Here is a 25901-nt window from a genome sequence, read left to right as displayed (position 1 = left end):
GCAAAGTTGGTTCGTTGTTTTCTGTGTGACTCATAAAAAGTCTGCTGACCTCTGATTTAGATGAAAGAGGATCACATTCTGCCTTTGGGTGAGACAGGGGCAGCATTTGAATCAGGAAAGGTAGGAATGCCCGATAGACAGGCCCAGGCTTCGCCTGGCCAGCATGATTCCTAGGTAGAGACTAGCTCAGAGGAGCTAAGGTGATAGCAGGGCCAGTGGAGCAAAAAGCTGGAGCCTAATTCCAACAGCACTTGCTGCTGGCTACCGTAGGGAGGGAGGAGTGCTTCCAACAGGAAACAGGCCTTCATTTGGAAGGGTTGGCTTCTCAGGATGGCAGATCTTAGGACTAGAAAACAGGACTGTGACAACTGCTTCCTGTACAAACACTGCCAGCCCAGGGTATAATCATGGGCCAGCTTCCCTCCCTGCCCCCATAAGCATGTCTCCATCTGTTCACAGTTGGGCACGTCAGCCTCCTTCCAGCTGAGGCACTGTACTTCATGTGTTTGGACTGCCTGTCCCTGCTGCAGTTTTCTGCCTGTTTTTACTTCTCAAATCCCAAGCTTCCTGCTCAGCACTTGGTGCTCATATCTTTGATTTTATACCCTCCTAAGGAAAAAAAAAAAAAAAGTGCTCTTCTGCAATGCCTGAGCATAGTAGTTCAGGAGGGCAAGTAGCTCTCAGATCTCCCCCATTGAGTTTAGCCTAGTATCCTTCATCACACACCCCCATCAACCGATCATAGAAAAGACCCCCAGATTCCTTACTCAATCTTCAGGGAGGCCTTGGGTTTGCTCTCAGCCCAGGTGAAGCGCTTCAGCAAGGGGGAAGCCAGCAGAGTGCTACTGTCCACTTGGTAGTCCTGATGGGGAGGAAGGAAAAAGGTTACACTTCTTGCCTGACCGACAGGGGTCCATGAATCTGGGGGATAATGCTGGGATGGTCCATGAATCTGGGGGATAATGCTGGGATGGAATAAGCTATTCACCCCAAACTCTGTCCTCACCTGCCTATTGAGACAAAGCATGTTCTCTGTATTGGCAAATCTAAATTTTATAAGTTGCAAGAAATGCCTATTATTCCCTGTGACTTTGAGGTTCTTCTTCCTGAATATACACTTACACAAAAGGGGAGGGATGCCTGGGGGGACTCAGGTCATGATTCCAGGGTCCTGGGATTGAGTTCCGCATTGGGCTCCTTGCGGCAAGCCTGGTTTTCCCTCTGCCTATGTCTCTGTCTCTGTCTCTGTCTCTCTCATGAATAAAAAAAAGAAAAAGGAGGGGGGAAACTATAGATAATGGGTGAGCATTTTTTATAGTATACTTTTGTGTCCATTATTGCATACATATACTAAAACTAATGTTGGCAGACGACTGTTGTCTGTAAGTATGCTGTTATTTGGTGACCATACAAAAGATGCAAGAATTCTGATAAATTCTAAAGACTTGGTTTAATTTTTGTTGTTGTGAATCCTTTAGAATTTTCAGGCCTATATTACTGTTTTGCAGCAATTTCATTTTCTCGTTGCTTCAGCTTTAGCATGGAATTTTATGCAGGCTCCTCCTTCCTCTGTTGATAGAACATTCCCAGTATGTGTGGACTCCACACTTTGTTCCTCCACCCTTTGCATCTCTGGGCTGTTTTCATGTCCTTACTCATCAGTAAACAAGCCTAAGCAAGCAAAGAAGCTTACCACTGTATCAGCCTGGGGAGGGTTGGTGGATAGCAATCTTCCATGTTTTGCCCAGTATCATTTCCTAGGACTTAAAACCAACTTCCTGAGCAGAAAAAAATTCAGCTACTTTACTTTTGTGTTCTGTGGGTTATTTGTAATGTTTTTAACGTTTCAATCATCTTTTCCTCTTTAGAGGTTTTGAAACGCTTTGGGGCTCTTTTAAAGATGACTGTGCTGGGTCTCAAGGTGTTTGTGATCATCAGCTTCACATTGTGTTTGGTTTTACAGCCCTTTTATGGGACATGGGCATTACCAGTGTCCTCAAACTTGACCATGCACATCAATCCCCTGGGGACCTTGTGACAGGGCAAAATGTGACTCACTGATAATGAATGGGTCTTGAGATTTGGCATTTCTAGCCTGCTTAGTGACAACGGTGTTACCTGGAGATCAGTTTGAGTGTAAGGGTCTTGATGCTGGAAGGGCACTCTTGCCCAGCCCTCCCTCTCCTCCCATTACTTCTCCTCCCATTACTTTCTCAACCTCCTGTCCTAGAGCTTCAAAGAGACAAATTGGGTAAGGCCTTGTGTTTGCCAGGCTGTACTGGATTGCTTCTAGTGTGGCTGTAGGACCATGGCCATTCAGCCTATAGAACCTTAGTGGGAAGGAGCATAAGGCCTGGGTAGACTTCTCTCGGGACTTCAAGACTACTCTTAAGGGAGAGCTTTCTGTTGCATCATGAAGACCCAGCCACCCACAGTTTTGAATTCCTCCATTAATCTGAAAGCAGGATTCCATCATTGATAGACAAGAAGCCAAGAAACCCAATGAAGTTTCCTAAGGGACTAAACTATGAACAGGTGAAGACTTGGACCCTGGAGAGCATTCCTAGGTCATTCTCAAACTACAGAACTACCTGCTTTCAAATTAGCTCTGTATAGCTAAGCCTTGTTGTCAGGTCTCCTGGAATTGTCATTTCAGTCACTAATCATTACTGATCCCCATTGACTGAGAGCCACCAGAATACGGGAGTTTGTATAGGGATAGAGCCTGGCAAAGGGTCCTGCCAGGGTGCATTGAGTAGGTTAATTCCATTACTTACATCAAAAATAGAGGTGGTGTTTGGTGAAAGTTCTTCAAAGGTTTTGATTCTCTCCAGGCTCATGAAATTGAAAGCATTTACATATCTGATGAAGAAAGAATAACCAAGACAGGTAAGTGCAGCCAGCTTTTATTAGTCAGGAAACTATATGGGTACTGTATCTGATCCAAGGTGAACCAAAGTACCAGAAAGAATCCTTGACTCCTGAGGCTGAAAGAATCCTGACAGCAGTGGCCACTTCTCCCATGGTTGTGAATCCACACTGCATAGTTTCAAGCAAAAATCCAGAAAGGACCCTTGAGAAACTACTTAGTGGTTGGGCTTCTAGTCCTTTGTGGAATTGGAGAAATGTCAGGCCTAGAAGAAACCTGAATTATCACGTGGCCTAAACACCCTACATTACAAAATAGAGAAATGATGCCCAGAGAAGGGATATGACTTGATAATAGCTGCCTACCTCAAAGGAGACCAAGGTCTCAGAGCTGATTTAATAGCTAGTCCTATATATTCTGTTCTGGGATTCCAGATTGGGAGAAATGGGTGGTATTTTTATGTTTTCTGTAGAATTAACTACCTACTGACCTTTTGTTGATGATCTATTAGGAAGGTTAACAGAGATTTCTACTATAACTATATGATTTTCCTCCTAAGGCAAGTTCACCTACTGACTGAGTTTCTTAGTCTGAAACCCTATCACCATCTGCAAGGCCCAGTTTCTTAGATAAGCTCCTTATTGGCCTAAGGCTAAGCAGCATTCTAGAAAGGCCCAAATAACTGACAACTTCCCTCCCCCTTCTCTGATACAGTCAGATATTGCTAATGTGTTCAATCCCAATCAGTTTTCTTATCTTGGGGAAAAAAAAAAAAGGTGATTTGATGAGTGATTTCTTATCTTTAAAAAGAAATCTTTTTTTTCTTTCTTTAAGGGTAATTCATGGGACTCCTGGGTGGCTCAGCGGTTGAGGGGGTGTCTTTGGCTTAGTGTCTGGAATTGAGTATTGCATCGGGCTCCCTGAGAGGAGACTGCTTCTCCTTTCCGCCTGTCTCTGCCTCTCTCTGCATCTCTCTCATGAATAAATACATATCTTTTAAAAAATAAAAAATAAAAAGGTTCATCCAAGTGGGTGAATCCCAACTAGAGTTCTTGGGAGCCCTGGGTGGCGCAGTGGTTTAGCCTGCCTTTGGCCCAGGGCGCGATCCTGGAGACCCGGAATCGAATCCCACATCGGGCTCCCGGTGCAGGGAGCCTTCTCCCTCTGCCTGTGTCTCTGCCTCTCTCTCTCTCTCTGTGACTATCATAAATAAATAAAAATTAAAAAAAAAAAAAAAGAAACCAACTAGAGTTCTTATCTTAAAAAAAAAAAAAAAAAGGTTGACTCATGACATGTTGATACATGTACAACTGTTAGTGATGATATCTTTGATATAATCAGATATGGCTAATGTGTTCAATCCCAGCTAGTTTTCTTACCTTAAAAAAAGGATGATTCATCAGTTGGGCTGGTTGTGAAGTGTGAGCAGTGCCACTGACCTATAACCCATTACCACAAATGTGGGCTGGCCACTGGACTCCTGGGCCTCTCATAGATGCTTGTCAGTCTTTTCAGACTGGTCCAATCATTAGCCATGCCTCCCCTGGTCACCTGCCAAGTTTGGCTGAACTGAGGCCAAAGCTCTACAGTTCTGCCTACTGCAGATAAAGATGCTAGAGGGCCCACAGGACAGTCTAAATTTCCTAAAAATAGTTCTAACAGCATGGGAACAGGGAAGGAGTATCAAACTGCAATCTGCTATTTTCTAAACACACAATTTTGGCAGGCTATCTTCTATGGAGACTCACTGTCCCCATTTGTGTAACAGGAATAATATCTACTGTATAGTATTGTTTTGAGCATTAAAGGAATTGATGTATACAAAGAGCCTAGCACAGTGCCAGAACAGCACATATCTTTGTGACCTTTAATGTGTATGACACACTTGCAACCATTAGCAGTGATGAACACTATATGCAACTGTTAGTACCGATGTGGGATGCATGTATAACCGCTAGTAACGACATGTTGGACATGTTGATACATGTATAACTGTTAGTGCTGAATATGTGTGATACATGTGTAACTATGAGTACTGAAGAGCTGATTCCCACCCAGCTATCAATATTTCTTCCCTTATCCCGTCTCCAACTTCTGCAGCAAGGAGAGATATGTTAGTGTGCCAAGTAAGAAAAAAAAAAGTTTGTTCTATATAAAGTCTTATGAAAGAAAGTTATTGGGGAAAAAAGATGTAGGATTATCCTAGAATAAAATTAAAATGCAATGCATTATGCTTGATTAGATCCTGTTTTTGCCTTTTGTTTTTTAAGGCATAAATGATGTTTGGGAAACTTACGGAAATGTGAATATTTAATAATATTAAGGAACTATCAATTTCTTTGGTGTGATAATTTTGATGTGGTAACACAAACAGCCTTACAAGATTTAGGGGGAGAATATTATAATGCCTTATGCTCTGTTCCAATTGGTTCAGCAAACGGGGAAAAAAAAAACCCACATGCACACAGAATGTATGCATAGAGACAAAATAGGGCAAAATGTTAGCTTTGGTTGAATTTAGGAGGTGGACTTTTTAATGTTTGAAAATTTTATAGTACAGGCTAGGGAAGAAAGGACTCTTACCTGACATTATCAGAACTTCCTGAATTAAACTTTGGAGCTGAGATATCTTCCTTGAAGAAGTCATCAGAGAAGGCAGGAGATGAGTATGTAAATCCACTATTTCCTGTCAGTATGGCATTTAGTGGGATATAGTCTTTTCCATCCTAAAATACCAAAGATAGAGCTCTAATTGTACAAATTTCTATATCCATCTACATCTGTGAAACATGTCAGCTTCAACTGTGTCATTTCCACAACTTTTGTTGTGTTTTGGGAAGATAATTTTGCATACACACACATTTAACTGCTAATTTCTGCTATTAATAGCTCTTAAAAATAACACCCCCTTGACTTACATTCAAAGGCATTTGGGTCTTCGGATATTTTAAATAAATTTAGCTTTACCTGTTGTACATTTGCTTGAAGCAAATCACCTAGTTTTTCCACAAGTTCTGCAAATCTTGGCCTTTCTTTAGGGTCTTTGTGCCAGCAGTCCAACATGATCTGATAGCTGTTGGGTGAAAGCACAACAGAAATAGCTGAAGAACAGTAGTAATTATGTAAATTGCCCTACATTCATCAGCAAAGTGATGGGTGTTGTCCTATAGATAAAGGTTATGCTTCTTGTAGTATATGATATTTGCCTTCGTTTTTGGATTTGGGCATGCAGCACCCACACACACAAGGCTATCTGGGCCAGGTCCTGCTGGTAGTGGAAAACATTTCTACAAAGGCAGACTAATAAACCAACCCTCTGAAGCCCATCACCTCCCAAATTCTTTGGGGTGCTTGTGGTTTCTGCAGAGAGGAAGTCATGAGCCCTTCTTGAATAAAGCAGAGCTACTGGAAAAAGAAGCACCCCTGTTGACTTGCAGTATAAAGCTCCTCCTCTCACTGTAAAAAGCAGGGCAATGTCCTTAAAGGTGCAAGTTATCATAGACACAAATATCCATGGGTGAATCGTTTATAGTACTTATTATATTCTCAGGCTATCAAAAAAAGATGGACTCAGGCTTTTCAATAAGTATATGGTATGTCCAGGGCTGCCTCACAGTTACATTATTGAGCTCAGCAGTGGAAACCAGAGAAGGCCCTGTGTACAGGACTCAAGTCACTTCCAAAATGTGAAAGTTTGTGTAGAGTATGGGTAGTTCTGTGGGTTGTGTGCAGGTTTCTTGCATGTGGCTGATCCCCTCTCTTCCTGTTAACCCCAGCATTTCTTTTTTTTTTTAACTTTAATATTAATTTTTAAAAGACTTTATTTATCCATTCATGAGAGACACACAGAGAGAGGCAGAGACAGAGGCAAAGGGAGAAGCAGGCTCCCTGCAGGAAGCCCAACGTGGAAATCCATCCCAGGACCTCAGGATCATGCACTGAGCCAAAGGCAGACACTCAACCACTGAGCCACCCAGGCATCCCAACCCCAGCATTTCAAAGCAGCCATTACAAACTGACCTCCCACACCTCTCAAGTCACTAGGTACAGGCTGAGTTTCTGGATATGAAAACATTTAATATTACAGAAGCCAGATTGTGCCCTGGAATTGATTGATCAATTTTAAAGGACTTTATTTATTTATTCATGAGAGACACAGAAAGACAGAGACGTAGGCAGAGGGAGAAGCAGGCTCCATGCCGGAAGCCCAATTGGGACTCGATCCCGGGATTCTGCGATCATGCCCTGAGCCAAAGGCAGACACTCATCCGCTGAGCCACCCAGGCATCCTGGGTCCTGGGATTTAAATGTCAACAGGGTTCCTTGTCAATTCTTCTCCTCTGACCTTTGAGATGGAAAGATATTGGGCTCTTTTCTTGGTCATGCCTGGGGGAATACAGGTCCCTGCCTGCACATCCTCCTTGTAGAACACATGCCAGAGGTCTTTACACGCACTGGCTTATAATTTACTCTCTTTTGGTTCTTTCCTCTCCTCAAGAGATGTTTACTGTAAATATCTCTTATCTCAGAAAACCATCTGGACTAGAGAAGACTGACCAAGTTGGATCAAAATCTGAGTGGCCTCAGAATTTGGATCTGGATCAGAACCTGGCTGAGAGCACTATGTTGGTGGGGACCACATCTCCACACCCCTCACCTAGCTGAGGGCCTGCCATGTAAGTATTTGATAAGGAAGTCAGACTGGTCTCTGGGAAGAGCTAGCAAGGCTCCTTGCATGAATTCTTAAGCCATATTGCAGACATTACTTGTAGTGCTGGACCTGGGTGTTCCGAGGAAAAGCCTGAGAACCGCACCCCCACACACACACCGCCACTTCTTAGACATGTGCTTTCAATCTGCACCAGCTGCTCCAGTGTCTCTTAAGGCTATCCCTATTTTGTCTCAAAGTACAGGGGAGATGACTAACAAAGGAATATAGGAAGGTTAAGAAAAGAGAAAAGAATATCACAAGAAAGGAAAAATAAGAAAGGCAAAAGCCCAGGCAAAGCTAATCTGCAAAATGTATATCTTGACTATGAGTAGTTGGATAGAGGCAATGCTCCAAGCTTCCAGGCAGCTGGTGAAAAGAAGGAATAATCAATTATGTGGTGCACATAAGCCAAAAGTTAAAAACAGACCAGTTACTTGGAAGAAGCATGACTATTCCTAGAACCTGAAATCTGAAAGGAAGCTGTCCTAGACGCCTCTCAACAGTGTAATTTCCATCTAGGAAATAATGACTTCATGGGACTGTCTTGTACCTTGTCTTTCAATGTTGGCCAATGCCTTAAGAGCAAAAGCACCACTCAGGAAAAACAATTTTGAGAGGCAAGACACTGGCCTGCTGTGTGTTTCTCCTCAGGTCCCCAGGAGAGTGGTGGCACCATGTGGTCTTCAGATACCCTCCATGGGTACTGGTGTTCGAAAGCAAGCTCCTCATATAGTCAGATGGTTGAGTTGAGGATTCTGCTTTCTGAATACCCAGTGAGCACATAACCTAAGTCTTTGATTAAGGGATCATAAAGATCACTTGTCTGAATCGCAGATTCTCCCAACTTTGACCAAACTGATGGGTCAAGCTCTTCTCAGAAGATGATTCTGGTTCCCTGCCACCCATATCTTTCATCTGTGGTACCTATTTTGCCTAACTCCCAGGGGGTGCGGTGGGGCTCAATAGGTCCCAAGAGCTCTGAAGGCCATGTCAAGGACTACTCTACTGAGGCTCAATTTGCAGACACACAGGAGACTGGGAGTGAGGAGAGGAACACATGTTTTCCAACTCTGGGCCATTGTCCCCACTGTCTAGGAGACCTAGGAGAGGAGCTGCAGTGCCCATGGTCCTCTACTGTCCCAGACAACCAGCCTCAGAGTGAGGCCTCAAGGCACTTGCTCCATTCAGGCAACCTGTTAGTGGCCAGAGGTCTGAAGTAGCATAAGACAGTCTGCACAGGGGTACCTGGGTGGCTCAGTCAGTTAAGCGTCTGCCTTCAGCTTAGGTCATGATCTCAGGGCCCTGGGACTGGGCTCCCTGCTCAGTGAGGAGTCCTGCTTCTCCTCCCTCTGCCTGCAGCTCCCCCTGCTGGTGCTTCCACTCTCTATCAAATCAATAAAATCTCTCTCTTCTTTTTTAAAAAACAGTCTGCACAATCCTGTGTGGATCTCACTTTGTTTACATGTTTTACTAATTTTTTGAGATAGGTGCAAAAACATTTACCAAGGAGTTAGGAGATCACCAGACAAAGCCCAAGATCCCACACCCCAGATGCACTGGCTGTGATGTGATGAAGGCTGGCCTGTTTCCACCTTATCACACTGAAGCCGAACCATCCAAGGCAGTTCTAGCAATGAACAGTCTTGGAGGCTGTTGGAAGGACATTGAATGTATACACAGATAATATATAAAAGGTAGCCAAAGCAAGAAAGGCTTGAACCAAACAAAAAAGGGGGATGATCCTGCAAGTAGGGAGGACACAGTCCTGCAGCCAGCACCCTTTCACTGCTGAGCTAAAAGCTGCTGCAAGCAGGACTTGCCCTGTCTTCTCCCTGTCCAAACTAGCAAAAGGGACCACCTACAACTCCTTGCTGTTTTTATTTTGATTCTTGGTTTCTGATTTCTAGTTTCCATTCCTCTTGCCTAAAATCCAATGCAAAACATCTCAGCAAACACCAAAGGAAAAGAAAAAAAAATCAAAACACTCATTGCTTATTTCCTTATTGGAAGACATCTGATTAAACAGGCTCTGGGCGAGGAACCAGCCACTCAGGGTTGAACAGTTTATATCACTAAGTAAACAGGTTTAATACAGTAAAGAGACACCAGCTGCACCCACCCCAACAGCCCTTCTTGAAACCAGCTGTGGGAAGGGTTTCCTTTTCAAGCTATCACTCAAGCCCCCAAGTGCACGCCACGTTAGGCCAAGTTCAGGTCACAGAGGCCAGTTTTGAGAGCTGCACTTTGTCCTCCACCCAGGCCTTCCCGCTGTTGGAGCCAACAAGAAGGAGATTACTCTATCAGCCCTCAAACGCCTGAGAATGGCTGAAGGTTTGAATTCTAGCCTTCTGAACAAACACTTCACAAAGCTACTACTTTTCATAGCTTCTAGAACTCCCCAGCATTGAGGAACCATCCTTCTGTCTACAGCTTCTCCCTCTGTGGGATACAAGTGTTTCCTGGGAGTGGTTAATGGGAAAACTTGAAGCTTTGATAAAGTCCAAGGGAGTTTTCAGTCCAAAGCTGATAGGACTTTGCAACTTTTAGAGTCATTTGGGACCAGAGCCTGGGTAGGTATTAGAACAGACCCTGTAGGCATGTAGCCTGGTGCTGTGGACTCTGGGCTCAGACCAACTTATTTGCAATGTAGCAGATCACTTAGAGGTTCTGTGCCTTGATTTTCTCACCTATAAAATGGAATTAATAACTCTATAAAGTAAGTACAATTATGAGCATTAGGTAAGTTAATATATGTTAAAAGACATCTATTAATATTATATTATTATATAAATTATATTATTTAGTGCTTCATATATTAATATGTATATTATATTATTATATAAATTATATTTAGTGCTTCAGTGCACTGAAGCACTAAATAACTGTTTCATTAATAAATATTAAATGTCACTTAATAATGATTGCAATTATTATGGCTAGTATTTGAGAACTAGTTTTGTGATTGTCAGATTATGTGAAGAAGTGGAAGAAATATTCAAAGCACAAGCGGACATATTAGAGAAACTTTTTCTAAGGAATGTGGGATGTATTTCTAATTTAATAGTCCTATGATCTAGGGAAATCAATCCAAAAGGCTTCTAAATGTCCCCTATGCTACTATTTAGTTGACAGTGGACAAATCACTTCACTTGTGAGAGGATTAGTTTCATTACTCATTAAATTCAAATGATAGCGTCTGCTTGTCTGCCCCTCAAGGTTTCTGGGAGCTTTAGATGAAACTGTACTTAGAAAATGGTGAAGTGCAAAGTGATCTCATTTTACACCAGATCTCCTGGAGGCTGCCCCGTTCCACCAAGCAAAAAGAGACAAGCAATAAAAAAATTTCAATACTTTCCACACTCCACAGCCCAACTGTCACATCCTGAGGACTAATCTAGCTCCGTTCCCAGCTCTCAGAAAAGAGCCCTGCCTCAAGGTCTCTGGACTTTCCTGGTAAGACCATGCAAGCCTGACAATAACAGGTCCCCCTAGCTCCTTTCTATACTCACACTAGTCCCCAGTGCTGCCTTAATGGGCCGAAGTCTCTCTCCCATCCTCATTCTGGTCTTGTCCTCAGATAATGAAGGAAAGAGACAGCAACCTTGCACTTTGGCCAAGCCCACACTTCCTTCATTCCCTCTGACTCCTGCCCAGAGGCAAGCCTAGGGCTTCTGACAAGACCCCATTGTGTGGGTAGGACAGGGAGGGCCGCCCGCCAGTTCAGGAAAGGTGGTGCCGCCTTGAGGAGGCCTAGTCCTTGTCAGCAGCTCAACAAAACTGCAAGTGTCATCACATTCCTGCTTAGGCCTCAAAGTGCAAAACATCCACAAAGCTTCAGGAACAAAGAGTATCCGAGGGAGGCCAGCAAGCATTTGCACAATGGAGAGAGCCTTCACGTGGAGCCTAGAGTCCTAGGATCGTAAGCAGGAAGCCCTCTTGAGAAGAAGCTCCACGCAGCTACCAATTCCTAAAATGAGCCTAGAGAAGTCTTCATGCCCATGAAGGCTTTTATGGAGTATGATTACTTTTTTTTTTTTTAAGATTTTATTTATTCATAGAGACACAGAGAATGAGAGGCAGAGACAGGCAGAGGGAGAAGTAGACTCCATGCAGGGAGCCCGACGTGGGACTCGATCCCAGGTCTCCAGGATCGCGCCCTGGGCTGCAGGCGGCGCTAAACCGCTGCACCACCGGGGCTGCCCTGGAGTATGATTACTACTTCATTCAGGGATTCTCCCTTTATCTCTCCTCCACCTCTTCCCCTGAATTCCACAGGAAAGCCCCTCAGCAGTCTCAAGGGTGCCTGGAGGACTGACTGGTCCATGGCAGCTTTTAGCCCTCCATCCCTGGGGCTGCTTAGCTCATTCGGCTCCCTCTTCAGCTTTGAACCGAAAACTCCCTTGGACTTTATCAAAGCTTCAAGTCTTCTCATTAACCACTCCCACGTGGTCTGTTCAGTGCCTGAATTCATACCTAGAAGCTCCATTTCTAACTCCAGTTCCAGCCAAAGGCCTTGAAAAGTCTTGTCAGCGCTCAAGAGGGGAAATAGGGAGGATGGATGGGTCAGGGATAATGCGTCCTGCTTCCAGAAAAGAGAGGCCAAGCGGGCCTCGGATCCTAAGCATCAGCAGGATGTCTCCTTTCTGAGGTGTGCTGCTGGGGAGAGCACGGTGGGTGGGAAGGGAGGAAGCCGGGGGCTCACATTTCAGGAGTGGCGTATTCCGGGGCCCTCATCCTCATGCCTTCCTTCAGGCGGCTGCAGAAGTCCTCGTCCATTTGCACGCCTGGGTATGGAGACCCACCTGCCAGAGACAGCAAGGGGAACACAGGGCTCGTCATGGCTTCTGGGAGCAGAAGGCCGCGGGGGAGCGAGTCAGTGTTTGTTCCCTCCCTTAAACTGATGGTTTAGTACTAAGTCCCCAGTGACTGGATGGAATTTCATACACAGCAGCGCCCACAGGGAAGCTCAGCAGATACTCATCAGAGCCACGGGCTTGCTTGGTCAGGCCTGTGGTGCCGGGTGTCCGACGCCCAAGAGGCCGTTCCTATGGCTACTGCGGTCTGTTTGGTCAGGAGAAGGGGTGTCTGCTGCAGGGAGTTCCCCTCTCCCCAAAGGAACTCGGAAGAAAGCCTGTCAGAGGTTCCTACCTTGGGTGAATGAGATTCTTTTTAAAACGCCGGTGGACCTGGAATAGGATCCTCGTGGATCATTCACACCTCAGGGAGAATGATTTACTTCACTACTTTCTTATAAATTCCTCACAGAACCAGACTAGCTGCTGGGAGGGACCTGAGAGCAAAGGGGTCCTGAGCTCTGGGGTGCGGCGGGTGGGCTGGGGCGTGCCTGAGGGGCCCAGACTTGGTCCTTGGCCAGTTCTACCACCCAGGATACCCACGTGACCTTTCCTTTTAGGGAGATGCTTGGCTGGAGTTAGGGATGAATAAAGGCTCCCAACCTGCTCTGTTCCAGACGTTGAACCTAGTCTCTCCCCACATTTGTTTGTCTGTACTTTCTAGTGTGTACTGCTGGTAGGAAGCAGCTGGGAGGCGTGCAGCTCTGGCACCGTGTCACTGTGGGGCCACTGTGGCCGCCAAGCTGCTTTCAAGGACTGGAAGCAACAGGTGCCTGTCATCGAAAGCAGGGGAATGATTTTCACACATTTCAGGAAACCAGGGATGTTACTGGGTGACTTATTTGCTCTGAAAGGCAAATTTTTGGCAAAGTCCAAAAGACTGTTGGCTGGCCCCCATGCTTGGGAGGCCTCGGAGCATCAGAGTGTGGCTGCAGGCAGATGTGGGCTCTGTGCACATCTGTGTGCCTGGGGCCTTGAACAGGCTTTCTAGCCACCCATAGTGGATGTTATTGGGAGCAGAATAAATATAACCAGGGTTCCCATTGTTCTTCCCACGTGAACCAGCATCTGGGGCTAGCTGAGCTAATATTGGAGCCACGAGAGGCCTCCTGTTTCTAAGGTCGCCAGCTAAGCTGTGCTTGTTGGGGCCTTTCTGGAAGAAATTCTGAGGGGAGGGGGATGCAGGAAGGGACGAGGTAGGGCGGTGGCAACTGGGGAGTTTGAGGAATTAGGAGAAGGAGCAAAGCATAGAGAAAGTAGACTGGCTGAAGGTAAACCTGACCTCAGATGTGATGCTGATCCACCTCCCCTCCCCGTGTGCGCTCCTAGAGGGCATCTTCACAGGGTGCACATGCGTGCACCATTGCTCATGTGAGCCTTGTGAGCTGCTACAAGGACCTGTGTGTCTTTTAGAGGCTGATCTCAAGGGTGGATCTATCTGGAGGACACTCGGCAGAAGATGCAGCCATTTATGTGATCCCTTCCTTCCCCCAGGTTTACCTAGGGAGAAGATTTCCCACAGCAGTACTCCGTAAGACCACACGTCACTCTTGGTGCTGTAGATTTTGTCGAAGATAGATTCAGGAGCCATCCACTTCAGAGGAAGGCGTGTCTAGAAAAGGACAGGAGGGCCTTGAGCAGATGGACACGAAAACAAAGCATGTTCAACCCAAGTGCCCGTGGGGTCACCTCCCAGATAACACTTGGCCCACAAATCATTTCCTAGAGCAGCTAAGGTTTCCTAAGATGGAGGAAACTGTCAGAACATGCAGTGTCACACTAAAAGACCATGGTAAGTGTTGGGTGAACTCCTCCCTCGTATCCAGCATGTCCTCACTCCATGACTCTGTAAGAAACCCTTCTTCCCCCCAAAAGGCAGGCATGCACCCTCCAGGGTCCTGGAAAGGAATGATCTGAATTAGGACACGTCCTGAACAGTCGATGATTTTCAGGGCTTGGGGTTTTGTTTTTAAGGAGGAAGGTTTTGAAAGGCATTCCTGCGTAAAAAGGCAGGATTTTTAAAGTCACTGAATCAGGGAAGTGGGCAAAGACACTGGAAGGAAGGGAGGTGGTAGTATTTAGGCGACAATTTGGCAGGTTTTCAAGGGTGCAGACCGATCTTCCTTCTCCTCAGACAGCAGGAGTCTCGGTGGGCTCAGTCTTGCACTTTAGTTGGATGGGATTTGACAGGAAGTATGGGATCACGGAGAGACAGAAACAGAAGTGGGGGAGGCTGGAAGAGACCCAGGGGACAGAAAATAGGGACAGATTTTGCCTATCAGGGCTCACGGGGAAGGTTCGTTGTTCTCCTTTTCTAAGAAGAGGCTACAGAGCAGTGGTTCTCAGAGTGACCCGGGACCAACTGTATCTGTAGCACCTAGAAAACTTGGTAGAAAGGCAAATTCTCAGACCCCACCCAAGACTCCCTGAACCCGAATCAGAACCTCTGGGTGTGGAGCTCAGTAAATCATGGTTTTAATAAGCCCTCCAGGTGATGTGTGTGCTTGCTCAAGTTTGAGAATCCCTCCTAGAGCGAGCGTCAGAGCCCAGACGCAGGCTTAAGAAGAGAGGACACAGGAGGTCACCTACAGACGTGAAAGCTAACACTGTGTTCAAAAACAAGCGGGGAAGAGAAGCCAGAGCGGGCCAGCAGGGAGGCGCTAGGCGGGAGGCAGGCCTGGGAGGTGAACCATTTCCTCCTCAGATAAGACTGACACCCTCCCCCACCCTTTCCTGAGCTATCCACACCTGCCGAATCAATCACCCGGGGTTTACTTGAGGGAAAGAGTCCAGGCTGTTCCTCCCAGCGGTACAGGGCACTCCCACAGGAGCCCAAGGGAGGGCAGGATGAGGTCTTACCAGGCCCCACTGCACAGTTCCCGGGCTCGCAGGCTGTGGCAGTGCTGCCCAAAAGGCCAGGTCCCACGCCAGCAACGGGGAGAGCACAGAACCAGGAGACAGGGGGCCCTTCTGAGCCCCGCGCAAGGGCCCATTCAGGCTGCTCATCTTCACAGAAAGCCACAGGATGGTTTTCAGGGAGTGTGTAAAGATTTACCCAGGGCTTTGGTGTGTGCTTCCAAGATGACATAAGTGAGTCAAAGCAACAGCACATTGACTTACATCTCCTTTTCTCACGTAATCGGGGTTTTTATAAATGTCCCGGGCAAGGCCAAAATCGCAGATCTTCACCACATTGTTCTCAGATAAAAGAATATTTCTCGCTGCCAGGTCCCGATGGATGCACTAGAACAAAACAGTTGCCTCATCATTGCATTCCCTTGATCTAACCCACTGTTTTCCCGCGCCTTTTCAGCGTCCTTATTCCTCTTACTCTGAGGATCCATTTCACCTGCTTCCTTTACCTTAAGGGAGCAACTTCCAATGCATACGAGGTGACCATAAACAGAAGCCATTTCTCTGCAAATAGGCCCCCTGAGGCCCGTAAGCCAAGAAGTGGCCTGAATCTGCTTTGCCACTGGCAGGACAGCGTCCTGGTAAACCGAGTTGGCCGTCAGTGTCTCCCAGTCAGCAAAACTCCCCCTGGCCTCTCACCCAGCCTTTCACCCTGAGCTGCCGTTTTGTGGAGCTCTCTGGTGAAGTCATGTATTCCGAGATTCTGGCCAGTTTGGAAAATAGGCCAGAGGGCAGGGTGCAGAATGGCTGGTGGGCTTGTCCAGCCTGAAACCTGGTGAGGTTTTCCCCTAGAATCAAGTTCTACTCATTGGTATCCGAGGCTCCTGAGTCCCATCCGGACACATGAAGGCATTCGTTGTGATGTTTACTCTACATAAGTATAAACAAATACGAGGAAGAGTGGATGTAGAGCAAAGGTGAGTGTGTGTCCATAAAACGTCCACATGTCTAGGCCTGGCACAGAAGGGAAGCAGTAAAAAGCAAGGCTGACCTTTCTGGAAGACAAAAACTCCATGCCTCTGGCCACTTGAAAACTGTAAGAAATCAGATCTTCCATAGTGATGGGCTGCTTGTAGAAATCATCGGAATCTGGAAAGCATTAAAACCATAACTGTTTGTCATGGCTCTTGTTATTTCACCAAATCCCAGTTTATTGGAACAATGTTAGCAAAACATAAAACCAACAAGTAGATCAGAGTTCATTTTCAAGAGCATTTGAGTTTCAACATGAATCTCAGAGATTTTTTTTTCCAGGCCTCCAGCCCATTTTACCCCAGCATGGGGGTGGGGGATGATCTGTTCAAGACAAAAAGCCCTGTGGGGAGACAATCGCCCAGTTCCCTGTCAAAATTAGCAACTCTGTAAATAATCTTAATTCAAATCTTATCTCCTCAGGACATTATCCTTCAAGTCTCCCACGGATGTTTATTAGGGTGATAAATAAGAAAAAAATTTCAGAGATGCACAGTATGTTGTAAAAATATCTCAGACTGTAGGACAGGAAGGAATTAATACCTACCCTCCTCTTCCTCAACATCACTCAGACTTTTATCTTCCTGAAACCCGGAGCTTGCGAAGCTCTCACTGCTGGTGACACTATCTAGTCTTTGTTTCTTGTCTTGCTCCGGATCTGGCTCCATTTTTTCTTTCTTAGGCTCCATGTGTAATGCTGCATCCTTTGAACAGACCAAGAAGGACACAGAGGAAAGAGACTTTCAGAATAGCAATGAGGAAACTAATCCCTCGAGCTGGCAGTCGCCTGAGTTGGGAGAGTTCGTGGCACAAACCGGAGAGTAAGCGCGAGGGCCCTATGGCGCTCAGGTGCCTGGCTCTTCCCTGGGGTTCTGGAGTCTGTTCTGCTTTTGAGGGGGTTTCCAGATAGCATCTTAGGCAGAATAAAGAAATATTAATAGTCGCTGGTATTCACTGAGCGCTTACTCTGTGCCAGCCACTGTATGAAGAATCTTAAGTACATTTTCACATTTAATCTCTGTAACAACTTTATGAAGTACTTCTTGCTTCTCCATGAAGAAATAGGTTCAGAGGAGGCAAGCAGTAAAAAGCCCCATGCAAGTAGTAAATGGCAAAGCTTGAACTCAGGCTTGGCCAACTCCAGTCCATGCCCTTAACCACTTTTTCCATACCACACACCATCTTGTGAAAGATAATCCGAATAGTAGAAACAAATCCCTAGTGGACTTGGGGCTTCACATGGCATAATCCCTCTGAGTAATGAGAGAAGGTTATACTTATCAATTTCTCTGGTTTCTCTGGGGAAGAAGGGAACACGGACATTTCTTTGTCTCCCCTCCATTCAAAACAAAGACACTGTTTGATCCTAAAAAGGGTAGAAAAGACCTTTTATCCTGGACTGGGCATCCAAGCCTTGGTGTGTAATCTGGCTCTTCCATTAACTATGTAAGATCGGGCAAATGACCTTTTTTGGGTCTCACTTTCCTCACTGGAAAAGCTCCATCTTATTATGTTTGGACTCCTAGGAAAGGAGGTGTTGGTTCTGGGTGTTCATGTGGAACCGGAAAGATTTTTATCATCTTTGGCAATTTACCTAATAACTGTTGACACTACAAACTTGGCACTCCCGGTGGCTTCGTGACTATGTACTGGTGGAGCATACACCTCGCTCAGTAATGCTAGCTGGCACTACTGAGGAAGGGGCTCAGAGGGACTAGGGCTCAGTGGTGTCCCTTTCTGCACCTGCACAGAGCAGAGGTGCTAGGATTCATTCTTGCTTGGCTTTTTCTAGAAATGTCACGAAGTAGGAGAGATCCCTCCACTAGAGGGCGCGTTGGGAGTAAGCAGAAGACAGAGGAGGGACAGCCAGCAAACTCAGCGTGGGGGGCGGGGGGAGGGGGTTCCAGGCTCCTGCCTCCTGACAAGAAACCTGCAGAAGCCCTGCTGAGGGAGGATGGGGGAGGGGGGGGCAGGCCTCAGTATAGATCCCTGCTGCCACCGCAGGTGACTTACCCGAAAATAAATAAACTATAATTCTTTGTTGCTGTGTCTCCCAGAGGCAGTTAAGGTTGGTTCTGCTGGGGCGGGGGGTGGGGGTTACTGGAATTGGATTTTTCACTAGGCCCCTTCTCAGGACACAACGAAGCAGGGAAATGGCACTGGCAGGGGTGTAGGGAGAAGAGTGCTCAATAGGTCCGCTCATGGGTCAGCCCATGACAATGCTCTCCACTCTCTGGGCAGCCTTTCTTTTTATTTATTTATTTATTTTTGTAAATTTTTAAATACTTTATTTAAATTCAATTTGCTAATATATAGTATAACACCTAGTGCTCATCTCGTCATGTGATGAGCAGCCTTCGTATTCATCTTCCCAGTGGTCACAGCCCGGATACGGCTGTCTGCAGGGACCAGAACTCAGGCTCCCTCACCCACTCCTTGACTCCCAATCTATTCTATATTCAGCTTTGCTTATTGGTAAGCACCACTGTTTATATTAAAGGTTGGATGTACGGAACTTTCGGGACTCTAGCAGTACGCGGTGAATTTATTACAAATAGTATTTAAAGAGCCTGGTGCATTTATTTGGAAAATGAAATATCCCATTTCTATTTAGACTCTTGGTTTTTCCTTCACTTTCTCTTTATATTCCTTTAGGTTCCAAATATGAAATACAGCCATGTGTTTTCCATGAAAACACGGAGCTCCACCAACAGGGAGGCGAATCATTAAATATAGCCAGGGGAGGAAGCAGAGCCTTCTAAACAAAGGACGCACGAACCCAAACGTTCCATCCTGCCCAGGTCCCTGGGGTAGGCTGCTGCCTTAGTTCTTCTTGAAGCAGTCCAGGATTTCAGGACTGAAGGGACTTTGCACCGCTCTCCACCCAAGCCACCACTTTCCCCCTTTTCTTGTGGTGTCTCCCTCTCTGCCGTCCCCACCCCACCTTCCTTATCCAGTCTCGTGTACAGGAAGGCTTTGCAAGGGTTGTCAAGAGACCTGGGCTCTTTTCCCCCAGACTTCACCTCTAAAAGTGTAAGTGTAAGTCAATCACTTGACTTTGCTGGGCACATCTATAATGTAAGAGAGTGAACTAGCTGATCACAAAGGTCCTTTCCAGATCAATTTTAAAAAATCTCTATCTCCCAACATGGGGCTTGAACTCAGGACCCCAAGATTGAGTCATATGCTCTACCAACTGAGCCAAGTGAGGTGCCCCTTCAGCTTCAAGATTTTAACTACTGGAGGGCATGGTTTATAATTGGAGACAATATGTTCTTGCCTATATGTTTCTAAGTCTGATAGACCACCTGTGTCTTTGGTTGGGTCAAAGTTGGAGGGATGAGAGAATTGGCCAGCTGTCCAGTGGTTCTTATTTGTTTGTCCCGTGAATACTGCTGTCCATGTGACAGTTGGGCAGAATTCTTGGATGTGCAGCACTTTGTCCATCATATAGGTCGTATAGATTGGTGGCATTAAGTTGGACTCTCCCAATCTTTCTATCTCAGTAACAATAACGACAGTTAACATTTATAGAGTACTTAATTCAATGAAGAACGTGATTCTCTCAACAATGCCATGAGTTCGGTTCTGTTATTCCCTCCATTTAATAAAAGAGGGGCCTGAGACTGAGAGGTAGAGTAGCTTGCCCAAGGTCCCAGATTTTGAGTGAGAGAAACAGGATTTAAACCCAGGATGCCTGGTTCTGGAGTCTGTGTGTTTCATCACCACACTGTAGACTCATCACCAGCACTGCTGACTAGCAGTTAATAATGTCAAGTCATTCCTCCCTAAGCTGCTCCAGCCCAGGAAAGGATACAATACTGGTGGGATGAGTCACACTGGCAAAGTTTTATCAAACCTTCTCCTCCATTCAATAATCTCTTTTAGATTTTGTTTGCCTTCAGGACTTAAACCTACATGTTCCTTTTGTTATGTAGCTTTATTTTAGTGGGTAAGGCTGGTTCCATGTTTGTGTGCAGGGCTGACTGTGGGGGCAAGGGTCTGGGGAAAGCAGAATAAAGGGCATAGCAAGAGGAGAAAATAATTTCTCTGGCCCAACACTGCCTTTGTGTTCACTGCTAAGTCACTCAGTTGATTGAGGCATTAATTTCTCTAATAAATGGGGACAATTATATTTGCTATCATCTTTAAAGAAACAAGTAACCCCATGATTTGTGTCGGTGTCTGCGTATGTATGGAGAGAAAGAAAGAAAGAAAATGATCAAGATGCTTGAACAGGTAGTTAGGTAGATGGCTCCTAAATTTTAACCTCTAAGTTTTGCTGCATATGCTGGGATTACATATTCTCTGTGCTGCCCACAAAATGTGTGCTGTATTGGCATGGAAGGAAAAAGCAGAGATTGGGTTTTAGGCTTGGTCATTAATGAAAAAATACAGGTTTCTCTTACTTTATGCTGATGTAGCCTAAACCTCCAACCCTTAAGTTCCTTACCTTGTTGAGAAAGAATAAGTCTCGTTTGCTCTTGAGGTAGTTGGACAGATTTCCGTATTTGCAATATTCAACGATCACCATCAGAGGCCCTGCACCCCAAACAGATGACTTGTCATTTGTCAATTTTCAAGGGTAATGGGAAAGCAGGCAGCCTATGGTTGGGTCTCCAGGATGCTAGTTGGGGCCTCCCAGCTCTTACCCGCTTTCTGTATCCCCTGCTACTCTGAACAGGTAGTCTTTCCGATTACCCTCTACTACTTTTGTTGACTGTGGAAAACATTGGTGCACATAGGTCTTTTGCACCTTCCTTTCTGGCTTAGGCAGGGATCGCACATCTATACGCAAGTGCTAACCTCCCCACGAGGGAAGATAGAAAAGTATTCAGGAACATGCTGGAGCCCTCAGTCATGACCATAGCCATGTCCTGGCTGCTTGACCCAGCGGGGAAAAGCTGTGTGAAGGGAAGGGCCCTTCTGGTTGTCCTTCACATCACCTCTTCCTGGGGTTCTACCAGTAGTAACTTCTTCTTTTATGTGAAGCTTCAAGGAATGCTCAACCTTCTAACCATTACCTTAGCTCTGGCCACCCTCCTTCAAAGCCATCCGGAGAGAAAAAATGCTCTCCACATGACCCGGAGCCCATGGAAGGAGGTCTCAAAGGGATTCCTTCTATTTAGAGCCTTTCAATTAACTGTACAGGGAAGGCATTTCTAGGATGGGAGCACCTTTCCATAAATGGACAAACTGTTTCCTCTGGAACTACCGAGAGGCTGTTTTTCAGGAGGTGAGGAGGAATGGGGAGAAGGAGCTGTATGTCAGACTCTGCTCTTAGCATGTGAATGGGGAGAGGGAGCAGGCCCTCCTTCTCATTTACCTCCTTGCTTGGTACAGGCTCCTAGCAGGTTGACTACATTCAGATGGTGGCCAATGTGGGTCAAGATCTTGAGCTCAGTCATCAGAGCTTTGTATTCGCTGGCTGTGGCCCCCTCTGTGTGAGAAACAAGGAAGAGTCAGGGCGACAGGACAATGGGGCTCTTTCCGCTGGAGGAGGCATTCCTGCCCTCCATGTTTGCCAACGCTGAGCCGGTTGCTTCACCAACTTCCCCACAGTCTTCAGAAAGGCCAGGTCTCCAGACTGTTTTCATTACTCCCTCCCTCCTGAGCCAACATCCTTTTGATTACAGTAAGGCCCAGAAGCAGTGGTGGGGTTAGTCACTGGGCATTTCCTCTTGGTGGACCTGGTCTGCTCAGCAATGCGCTGACTCAGAGCTGGGCACCTCATGGAGGCGCCTTCCAAAGCTTCCGTTCTACAGAACCAGGCTCAGCAAGAACCTTCCAGACAGGGGATGTGCCCACACCTCCCCTCTTTTTCTCACTTTCCCCTCTTTGAAGACTTACAAAGAAGGAGCACCAGGGGTCTGCAAGAGTGGAATGGCCACTTCTGTAAACATCTTTGCAATGTGTTATTTTCTCCCTATAACCTTTTCCTCCCTGGAGTCTGCAGGGTTATCTCGAGTTGTAAGGATCCATAAGCATCTGACTTCAACTTCATTCACAGAGATAAACAACATCAGTGTAAGATTTAGCAGAGGCTAAAGCCTAAATTAAGTTTGTTCTGTTTGTTTTCTTTCTTTGGTGGTGGTAGTGGTGGGGTGTCCTTCTTATTGGTTAATTTATAAGGCATTTACAAAATTAATAAAGTCATATAATCTTATTGTAAAATATTCCAACAACATGATGTATACAGAGTAAAAACTGAAGGCCGCTCCAATCACTTGCCTCCTTTTCTGTGTATTTATAAACAAATATACCCACTTAAAGGTCTTTTTGTTTTGTTTACATAAATGGGATCATATATATATTATATATATCTAATAAATATATATATTTAATTTGGTTTTTTAATATGTCAGAAACTTTCTCCATTCCTGTTAGTTAATAGCATTCTTGACATTTGAACTGTCACCAGTTTGTGTGTGTATGTGTGTTTTGCCATTACAAGTAATGCTGTAGTAGATAGCCAATGTGTAATCTTCATACTCATATGCAAGTATGACTGTAGAAGAGTCTGGGAAATGGCCAGAGCATGTGCATGGTATTTCATAAGGACAAATCAGTTTTGAATTATTTTTTAAGTAATACCCAGATAAGCTCTAGAAGCTTTCCAACGGGGTTGGGATTGGCTCACAGTAGATGCTCAACAAATATTTGTTAGTAAAATAAACACCCTGAATACTCTTCTCATTTCAGACATGGGCATGAGGCCCAAAAAGGTTAAAGGTTCTGCTCAAGGGCACTTTGAAAGAGCTTCTGACTCATGGCCTATGTCTGACATTCTATCTTTTCAATTTCTCCTAGAAACAGATGGCCAACCAATTCAAGCAAGAAAGCTGAATGAAAATTGTTTTTAGGAATTTTATATAGTGGGTTATTTGGCAATCTCTTAAAAAATTAAGACTTAAAAGATGACCACACATGTTTATTTCAGTATTGCATAGAATACATTCTTTGGGCCTTTAAAAATTTTCAAGTCAGAATCTTCCCCCTCAAACTCATCAATCCCTGCATGCTTTTATGCCCCTTTGGCACAGAGGCAAAAATCAGGCTCTCTTGCTCAGATTGTTCCATTTACAGGCAGGTGTTATCTTGGATCCACAATAGATAAGCATAGGCAGGAGAGCCACCTCTCTGGGAGAAGGTGTGTGGTAGTAAGCAGGATAATGGGACCAGCTAAGGAAGCAGATGCTTCCAGGTGGAGTTTTGACTTAGCTCAAGGTTGGATATTCGATTGCCTCCATAACCTGGGCCAGGATCATGTTAGTATTTGAGGGCAATGGGCCATTTCCTAGAGGCCAGGTTTCGGCAGCCCCTCTTGTATAGCACCATGGTGGTAGGGGTGGGGAGAACAGTGCTACATTCAAACCCTTGCTGTTGCACTGGTGAGCTATGGGATGTTGCAGAAGTGATTTAACCTCTCTGAGTCATGTTTCCTCAGCCAGAAACTGGGAAAATAATGTCTACCTCACAAGGCTGAAGAGAGAAAAATAAGAAAAATGGCAACTTCATGTGATTCAACTGAACACAGTAAAGCACTTAGTCTGGTGCTTTCTCATACAGAGGACATGTGGATGCCTCTTCTCTTCAGAATCTGGGGCACAGGGTGTGGGGGGCAGGGTGCTGGAATGCAGGGATTCTCACAGAAAGGCCTGCCATCATCTGAGCAGTCCATTTCGTACAGAAGTCCTGATTCGTGGGTGTAAGACTCCTTGCCTGGCTATTTTTAAGTAGAACTGTCAGGTTCCCTGGAGAGTTTTATCAGAGATTTTGCCTGACAAGGGCAGCCGCTTGGGATAGAAAATACCATTTCATGGGGCTCTTGCAATGCTGCATCCATGCTGGAAGAAATAAAGAGCTTTGAAGTCTCCCTATGTGTATGGTACTTCCTCCTGGAGCTTTTCCTAGGGATCTGCTTGGCTGGGTACATAGCTTCCTGTGCCTCAAAATCCCCTGCAAATGTCCTGGAGATTTTGGAAAGCTAAAAAACTGCCCTTTGGGTGTCCAATCCTTTTTGGTTTTGGAATCTTAAAAATGAATTGAAATGACATGAATATTCCATCATGAATGAAGAAACAAAGTATTTTCCATACTTTAAAAGATATATGCATCTTTGAGATGTCTGATTTATGCAGTTTTCCCCTATTTTCATTTTCATCTCTCTTGGGATGGTCATAAATCACTGTGCCATGTGGTTTCACCTCCCAAGTGCTTCAGAGAGCAGTAGTGTCTTTCAATGCTAAGAGAGATATAGATATAGATATAAATATAGATATAGATATAATTTCTCAAGAGGAAATGTTCTACGGGTGGGACTTGACAGTATAAAATATTTTAGAGTTCTGCTGATCTCAAGTATTCCAGCTTCATAGTTTTACTTTGTAGTTAGTCATGTCCCAGCTAAGCCTTTGGGTTTACAATGCATAGCTAATTTTCCCATTATAATATCACAGTGGATCATTCCGAAACTTTGAACCTGTGGTTATAGTGAGCTTAATTCCCTGGTAGATAGAGCTCAAGATGTGAGAGGAGAAAGATCTTTGAGGTAACAGAGATTGCTTTCCCATGGACAGTGTTGGATTGTTTCATTTCCGAGGTTATTCTGAGCTCTTGCTGGCCCAATCTACAACTCCTGAAGCAAACTAGGAGGGCTTCTAGGAGTAGAAGACAATTATGTGGCCAGAGCAGAAATAACTTGCATCTGTTCCTAGGCCATATCTAACTTATAACCAGTGTTTCAAGAATGCCACAGGTCCACTGAAAGCCAAACTATGGCATCCATACCTTTCAGCATTTTTACAGCCACAGTCCGGCATGTAGGTGATTTCTTAATGCCAAATGCAGAAGCTTGAACCACTTTTCCAAAAGCCCCTCTTCCAAGTGACTTGCCTGTAACGAAAAGAAGACATTGGTTTGCCAAGCCAGCAGGGTGAAGTTAAGTCTTTTTCAGGAAGAAAGTGCCTTGTATCCTACGTGCATATGTGACCCATGTAGACTTTGAAGGGAATCCCAAAAAAACTGAGCCCCAAAGAGTCAAAGTAAGGGACAACACATTTCTGGGGTATCTTCCCTCCACCTCTCCTTTGTCCTTTGCAGCTAGGCTAGGTCCCTGGAAGGCATCTGGTGGGGGTGGGTGACCAGTTTCCTCTTCACCAAATCCTCCTGGGGAGTCTCTTCCATTGTTAAACGTTAAACATTACATTACTACGAAGACTTCCCTTTGTTTAACCTAAGCCACTTTGTTTACCTCTTAAGGTCATTTCTTCTGATCTGTTTTCAGCAGAAAGGAAGAAACAGAGAATGACAGTCACTGCTATCAGTTCTAATAATGCCCCATAGCTACACAATAATCACTATATAATTTCTTAGCCTTTCTTGCCAGGTGAAATATTCCCAGCTATTCTAACATGCCCCTACATCATGTCTATATCTTCAAGCCTCAGCACGTGAGCCTAGCAACTTTTGGTAGCAATTGGTTTAAGCCACAGAGAAATGAGGGGCAGCTCCGGTGGCGCAGTGGTTTGGTGCCGCCTGCAGCCTGGGGTGTGATCCTGGAGACCCAGGATCAAGTCCCACA

General features: G+C 45.3%; 1 protein-coding gene across 6 annotated transcripts in view; it reads right to left on the bottom strand.

The window, feature by feature from the left end:
• FLT1 (fms related receptor tyrosine kinase 1) overlaps positions 1–25901 on the bottom strand; it is a 178311-nt gene that overhangs the window by 5742 nt on the left and 146668 nt on the right. For all 6 annotated transcript variants that reach the window (XM_038573381.1, XM_038573380.1, XM_038573385.1 and 3 more), the window contains 12 exons: positions 25109–25213; positions 21645–21758; positions 20772–20860; positions 16866–17022; positions 16338–16435; positions 15554–15676; positions 13934–14045; positions 12283–12382; positions 5837–5942; positions 5453–5595; positions 2778–2862; positions 768–862 (listed from right to left, as the gene is read on the bottom strand). In XM_038573381.1, coding sequence (XP_038429309.1) covers positions 768–862; positions 2778–2862; positions 5453–5595; positions 5837–5942; positions 12283–12382; positions 13934–14045; positions 15554–15676; positions 16338–16435; positions 16866–17022; positions 20772–20860; positions 21645–21758; positions 25109–25213 — 1327 coding nt within the window. The remainder of the gene's footprint in view (positions 1–767; positions 863–2777; positions 2863–5452; positions 5596–5836; positions 5943–12282; positions 12383–13933; positions 14046–15553; positions 15677–16337; positions 16436–16865; positions 17023–20771; positions 20861–21644; positions 21759–25108; positions 25214–25901) is intronic.

This window comes from Canis lupus, chromosome 25 (assembly GCF_011100685.1).
Source record: "Canis lupus familiaris isolate Mischka breed German Shepherd chromosome 25, alternate assembly UU_Cfam_GSD_1.0, whole genome shotgun sequence".
In the NCBI taxonomy this organism is placed as follows: Eukaryota; Metazoa; Chordata; class Mammalia; order Carnivora; family Canidae; genus Canis; species Canis lupus.
Note: the sequence above shows the minus strand (reverse complement) of the source record. Positions and strands in the feature narration are given on the sequence as shown.